The sequence below is a fragment of the Aptenodytes forsteri genome, unplaced genomic scaffold (genome assembly GCF_000699145.1).
Source record: "Aptenodytes forsteri isolate BGI_AS27 unplaced genomic scaffold, ASM69914v1 Scaffold198, whole genome shotgun sequence".
NCBI lineage: Eukaryota > Metazoa > Chordata > Aves > Sphenisciformes > Spheniscidae > Aptenodytes > Aptenodytes forsteri.
The window spans coordinates 56,135-62,517 of record NW_008795697.1 but is presented as its reverse complement, the minus strand read 5'-3'; the positions used below and the strand labels follow the sequence as shown (position 1 = coordinate 62,517).

The 6,383-nt window shown below is 61.3% G+C and overlaps 1 protein-coding gene across 1 annotated transcript; it reads left to right on the top strand.

Moving 5' to 3' along the window:
* Nucleotides 1–201: 201 nt before the first annotated feature.
* SLC19A1 (solute carrier family 19 member 1) lies at nucleotides 202–6,115 on the top strand. The gene is made up of 6 exons (XM_009283126.1): nucleotides 202–258; nucleotides 2,901–3,211; nucleotides 3,954–4,701; nucleotides 4,928–5,120; nucleotides 5,204–5,345; nucleotides 5,443–6,115. The coding sequence occupies exons 2-6, from the start codon at nucleotides 3,035–3,037 to the stop codon at nucleotides 5,623–5,625; spliced, it is 1,443 nt and encodes a 480-aa protein (XP_009281401.1). The 5' UTR covers nucleotides 202–258; nucleotides 2,901–3,034; the 3' UTR covers nucleotides 5,626–6,115.
* Nucleotides 6,116–6,383: the final 268 nt, after the last annotated feature.

The following is a 6,383-nucleotide window of genomic DNA, read 5'->3' as shown; positions in this document are numbered from 1 at the left end:
TCCTCCTCCTCCTCCTCCTCTTCCTCTGTCTCCTCCTCCTCTTCCTCCTGCCCGCTGCACTGTGGGGCTTGTAGTCCTCCCGCCGCCCCGCACATGGGGCACGACTACATTTCCCGAGGGCCCCCCACATTCTCCTCCTCCTCCTGGGCTTGCTGCGGCTCCGGCTCCGGCGGCAGCGGGGCCGCGGGGAGCCCCGGGACCCCCTCACTGCGCCCGGGCGGGTACGGCTCGCCGCCCCCATGCCCCCCGCCCCCCCAGGTACGGCCTGGGCTGCGGGGGTACGGGGTGCTGGGGTGCCCCTAGTGCTGGGGTGCCTGGGCTACCGGGGATGTGGGGTGTCCCCGGGGTGCTGAGGTGCCCGGGGTACCTGGGTTACCGGGGATGTGGGGTGCCCCGAGGTACCTGAGATGCCGGGGATGTGGGTGTCCCCCGAGTGCGCCCCGGGTTGCCCGGGATGCTGGGGATGTGAGGTGCCCTCAGGGTATGTAGGGTGCCCTGTCTCAGGGTGAGCTGGTGCTGCGCACCCACCCCAGCACCCTGCTCTACCACGTGCACCCCAAACCACCCCCCAGCACCTGGAGGAGCCACACAACCCTTGGGTGCTGGGGGGGGAGGCAGATAGGTGCCTGCATGGTGGGCGAGGGTGTATTTTGGGGAGCTTCCCCCCCCGTTTCGGGGAAGGTGCCCCAGGAACTCGCGCACCCCCATCCCCTGCCCACTCGGTGGCTCCCCACAAAATGTGTCGTGCTTCAGTTGCGTCACTTCTGTGTCACTGACATGCAGCTGCGGGGAGAGCATTCCCCCCGATCCCCCCGGGGCTGTCCCCTCCAAACCATGGTGGCCATGACTCCTTGGGGAGCTGTGCCTGAGCTCAGCTGCCCGCATCGCCCATGTCTGCAGGTTGACAACCACGTAGTGTGACAGTGATCCCTTGTCAAAGTCACACCACGATAACCCGTCGATAACCAGGTTCACACAGTGATAACTGCCCATGCTCTGCTCCCTCTCCTCTGCCTGGCTTGCACCAGGGCAGAGGGATGACAGCACTGAGCTGGGAACATCCCTTGGGACTTGTGCCCACCCACCTCGAGTGGTGGCAGCTCTGTGCATGGTCTGGAGAGGTGGAGCTGGGTCTGGCCAAATGGGTTTGTGGCTGGGGTCCCTGCATATGTGGGGACACACATGCCAGGAGTTAGGAGCCAGTGCTCCCAGGGACGGTGGCACTGGGACCGCAGCATGGAACTGTATCCCAGGTTTAATCTGGATTGTTTCCTTTGGGTCAGGGATGAGCAGTTGTAGCCATCCTGGATGGACACGAAAGGAAACGGAGAGCATCTGCTTCCCAAATGGGTTTGGAGCGGAGGGTGGAAAACAGCCTGTCAGGGTCCCAGAGCACATGGCGGGGGCCTGCCCCGCAGAGAGAGGCTGCCCCGCAGAGAGCGGCTGCTGGAGGTGACGATCGCTTACATCTGCAGCCTGGCTTGGGGACGAGGAGGAGATGGGGCATAATGCAGGCAGTCACAGCTGGCAGGGGCCCTGGGCAGGCACGGCACGGCACGGCACGGTGCTGGGGCGGGCGTTTGAAGGGGGTTTAGCCCCGCTCCTTGCCCTTCCCAGCACAGTGGGGGGGCTGCAGTGCTCCATCTGGCACCCAAGCCGGCACCGTCTCTGGGCGATAACTGTCTGGCAGTAAGTGAGCACCAAATCCCTGCCCCGCTCCCCAGGGACCTATTTAAGAGGTAGGGGCTGTTTGCCCAGCTGTGAGCTCCAGGACATGCGTGTTTTGGTGATGCTCAGGCACCGGCGCTGAAATCCCATGGGAATGCCAGCGAGTCCTCACTGGAGCGAATGGGCACCCTACTTCCCGCTGCTGCTTTTGGTTTTGTTCACGACCGGCTTTCCCCTGCCGGCACCAGCACTGGCTTGTTTCCCCATTAGCTGCGTGCATTATCCGGGGGGGGGGGCTCTTCAGAGGTGAGCCCCTCAGTCTTGCCGCGCAGGATGGCAGCGGGGGGGCATGGACTGGGACCATGAACTTAATTTTTAATGACTGTGATTAGTCGTTCTGCAATTAGCAGGGTAATTGGGTTTCTAGACCTTGCTCCCATGGCGTGGATTGGCACACGTGGGTTTTTATGGCTCGAAAAGCACTGTTGGTGACTTGTCGTGGGAGTGGGGAGCACTGGGAGGACACCTGGGCCAGGCCTACTCCCTTCCCTGCCTTCATCCCATGATCGCTAATAGGGTCTCCCTGGCGCTGCCAGGTTTCCTGCAGCCAAACCTCAGGATTTGAACATTTAATGCCCCTCCGGACCGTGAACCTTGTGGCATTTTGCATTCTCCCCAGGCTGGGCGATGCTGCCCAAGCATCGCGTCCTGCTGGGGGAGAGCCGAGGGGCAGCCGCTTGCCTGCAGCTTGGCTAAAGTCCCGCTGACCGCCCAGCTAATGTATAACAAGGGCGGCCCTGTGCCTGGTGTGCACATTAACTTGCTTTCACAAGCAGCACAGTCCCCACGGCTGCTGCCGTTTCCCTCCGGAGCAGCCCCAGCACAGGGCGTCTGCATTCCTCTGCCTCCGGGTCTGCAGCGGAGTGACTTGGCTCAGAGGGAAGCGTTGCTTCAGGGAGAGGGTAAAACACCACTGACTCTTAAAAGGGAGAAAAAGGAGGTGATGGGAGCCGAGGTTGCCCCACCACAGAGCCGGGCGCTTCATGCACTGAGGCTCTTCTATACAGGATTTACAAATGCCGCCTGAAATGGGCCCTCCCGCTTTTGCACAGCAAGACGCGTGGCTGCTTTTCTTTTTGCAAGAACATCTCCTGGGGAGAAGGTAGTGGTATTTATTTGCCTTGCGATTATGGAGGAATTTGAGCCCGTGCCAAATGCTGCTTTCTCCCCAGAAACTGCAGCGACGTGGCTTTCAATGCATTGGAGAGCGCCTGCGGCCAGAGAGGGGCTGCCTGGCCCAGCAAAGCCTGTCTAGCTGACGGTCCCCGGGATAACGCCACCGTCCCGCTGCAGAGCCGGCAGAGCCATGCCCAAGAAGGATGACGGCACCAAAAAGCCGGCATCAGAGACGGTGCCGGACCAGCGCTGGAAACTACAAGTCTTCTACCTCTGCTTCTATGGCTTCATGACGCAGATCCGGCCCGGGGAGAGCTTCATCACCCCGTATCTCCTGGGGGCCGACAAGAACTTCACACAGGCAGAGGTGAGCCGTGGGCAGCCTGTCCCCCCTGGTGTCCCCCTTTCCGGACACGATCACCACCCTGGGGCTGGCCAGAGCATCGTCCTGCGGTCCTGGGGTATGGAGGGGTGCAGGCGTGCCATGTCCTGGGCAAGGCGGCGTGTGGTGATGCACGGTGGTGCTTTTTGTAGGGGAGAAGGTGGTGTGGTATGGGTCCAGCTGGCAGCATGTCCCTGTCTCACCGGGCTGTGAGGTCACCCTGTCCCCTAAGTGCCAGGCTCAACTTTCCCCGGCATAAGACCTTGTGACCAGGCTGGCAGCTGATTTTGGGGGATGATGCCTGATCCCTGCCTGCCTGGGCAGCCAGTGGGATGGCAGGGGGGTGCTGGGCTGGGAGAAGCCCCGTCCCATCCCACTGGGGAGACCCTCCCATGCTGGCACGGTGCACAGGGCTGTGCACCACCGGGCTGCTGGCAACGATGGGGTTAGATGAGGAGAGGGCCACATGTCGTCGTCCCCTGACCAAGGGACACTGACCCCGGTCCCAGCAGGCTGCTGCATCCGTGGGAACGCCGCATTCCTGGCACGGGAGGGGGCCAGGGCTCAGCCAAGCCCCCAGCCGAGCGCGCCGCGGGCCACATTCCTCCCCAAGGAGGTGCTGTGATGGGGGTCAGCGGCTGGTGCCCACCCAAACCGCGCTCCTCCAGGCCGGGGGCATCCCCCAGCGATGTGTCCCATGCTCAGCCCCTCCTTGCATGCACGGCAGGTGACCAACGTGATCATGCCGGTGCTGACCTACTCCTACATGGCCGTGCTGGTGCCCATCTTCCTGCTGACAGACTACCTGCGCTACAAGCCGGTGCTGGTGCTGCAGAGCCTGAGCCACATCTCCATCTGGCTGCTGCTGGTGTTGGGCACCTCAGTCCTGGCCATGCAGCTGATGGAGTTCTTCTACGGCGTCACCATGGCTGCCCGCATTGCCTACTCCTCCTACATCTTCTCCCTCGTCGCCCCGTCCCGCTACCAGCGTATGGCCAGCTACTCCCGCTCCGCTGTCCTTCTGGGTGTCTTCACCAGCTCAGTGCTGGGCCAGCTGTGCATCACCTTGGGCAGCGTCTCCTTCCTCACCCTCAACTATGTCTCATTGGGCTTCGTCAGCTTCGGCCTCATCCTCACCCTCTTCCTTGAGCGGCCCCGGCGCAGCCTCTTCTTCAACCGGCCCGAGGGGGCTGACGATGGGGCTGCGCCTGCCGAGCTGGACAAGATGGCCAGGGGGGATGGCGGTGGGGGGATGCGGGGCTGGCGGGAGGCGGTGCTGTGCCGTATGCTGCGGGAGGTGGGAGCATTGGCCAGGCAACCCCAGCTCCGGCTCTGGTCCTTGTGGTGGGTCTTCAACTCGGCTGGTTACTACCTGGTGCTGTACTACGTGCATATCCTCTGGAACGAGATCTACCCCACCATGGACAACCGCCAAGTGTACAACGGAGGGGTGGATGCCGCCTCCACACTGCTGGGTACGCTCACCTGGGCTGGGGACACTGGGGATGTGGGGGGACACCCCCGTCCCACTGCATCCCCTGAGAATGGTGATCCTTATGATGTTTTTGGGGATGCAGGGGGTGGTTTGGCAGTGGTGATGAGATAAGCATCACTAGATGAGATGAGCATCACTAGGCTGGGGGACGCAAGGTAGGTCCCGTGCTGGTGAGATGTTCACAGCATCCTTCATCCCCTCCCCAGGGGCCGGTGCCTCCTTCGCTGCCGGCTACGTGAAGATCCGCTGGACACTGTGGTCGGAGCTGGTGATTGGGGTGGTGACGGCTTTCCAGGCGGGGCTGCTCCTGCTCATGAACACCACCAGCAACATCTGGCTGTGCTACGCCACCTACGTCCTCTTCCGTGGCTCCTACCAGTTCCTGGTGCCCATTGCCATGTGCGTGCTACCCCTGGGAACCTGCTACCACCCTGGCAGCCGGGCTAGCACCAGGGGCTCACCGGTTCCCCCCTCTATCCCAGTTTCCAGATCGCTACCTCCCTCTCCAAAGAGCTCTGCGCGCTGGTCTTTGGGGTCAACACCTTCTTTGCCACGGTGCTGAAGACCATCATCACCATCGTCGTGGCCGACAAGAGGGGCTTGGGCTTGTCGGTGCATCCCCAGGTAGGGATGGGGAGCACCTAGGATGGAGGTGGTCCCCTAATGTTGTGGGATGAAGGGGGGGGCTGCAAGCATTGCTCTCTCCCCACCTCTCTTGCAGTTTTACGTGTATTTCGGCTACTTCACGCTGCTGGCAGTGGTCTACCTGCTAGCGGCCGTTGGCGTGGGCATCCGGCACAGCTGCTGCAAGCAGCCGGCAGAGCTGGCCTTGGTGAAGGAGCTGTGCCAGCTCCCCGCTGAGGTGCCGGCGCAGGAGAAGAGCTTGGAGGCAGGCACCGTGTGAGCCTGAGCACCGGCACTGCGACCGGGTCTCAGCTCCATAAGTGAGCATCACCATCACCGTGTGCTTTGTCTCCTGTCCCGCCAGCAGTCCGGCCCATTGAGGACATACCCCTTGGGACCCGTTTTCTGCTCCATGGGGCACGGCTGTGCCCCCCACCAGCCACAAACACAACCAGAGCAGGGGCAGGATGCCCACAGCTGCCACTGTGGGTAGCACGCAGGCATACAGATGGGATCCGGGGGCTTTCCCGGCCACCGGCTCCCCATCATCGTGTGGAGCCAGGCTACAAGAGGATAACATTTCTTTATTCAGTGCCTTTAGAAAATGGTTTATAGGACACAATCCACAAAAAAAAATATAAAGATCCACAGGCTTTAAATTGCATTAATTACACAAAATACAGTAGACTGTAAGAAATAGAGACCATGTGACTCGCACAGCTTTTATGGTAATAATTTCCATAAAATAATAAAAAGCTAGTTACAGATTTATCTTTTTTTCTTTTTTGTTTTTTTAGCACCTTGGATTTGCCCACACCAATTCAAACCAGCTTTGCTGTGCCTTGGCCCCTAGAGCGCTGCAAAGGTGGCACGGGGAGGGGTGGTGGTGGCGGTGCCTGCCCTCGGTACCAAGCATGTTCAACATGCACATGCTCATAAACACATGCCAAGGGCACACCTGGCCCCACATCAGGGCCACTCCATCGCCCCAGTCCCTGCGCTGGCCTGGGTGTGGCTGTACCTGGGGTGGGGGGCACA

Bases quoted from the DNA above. Each gene is read 5' to 3' on its own strand.
- SLC19A1 (XM_009283126.1), top strand. From the start codon at position 3,035: ATGCCCAAGAAGGATGACGGCACCAAAAAGCCGGCATCAGAGACGGTG. The intron at 3,212-3,953 runs GTGAGCCGTGGG...CATGCACGGCAG, and splicing joins AGAACTTCACACAGGCAGAG to GTGACCAACGTGATCATGCC. The intron at 5,346-5,442 runs GTAGGGATGGGG...CCTCTCTTGCAG, and splicing joins GCTTGTCGGTGCATCCCCAG to TTTTACGTGTATTTCGGCTA.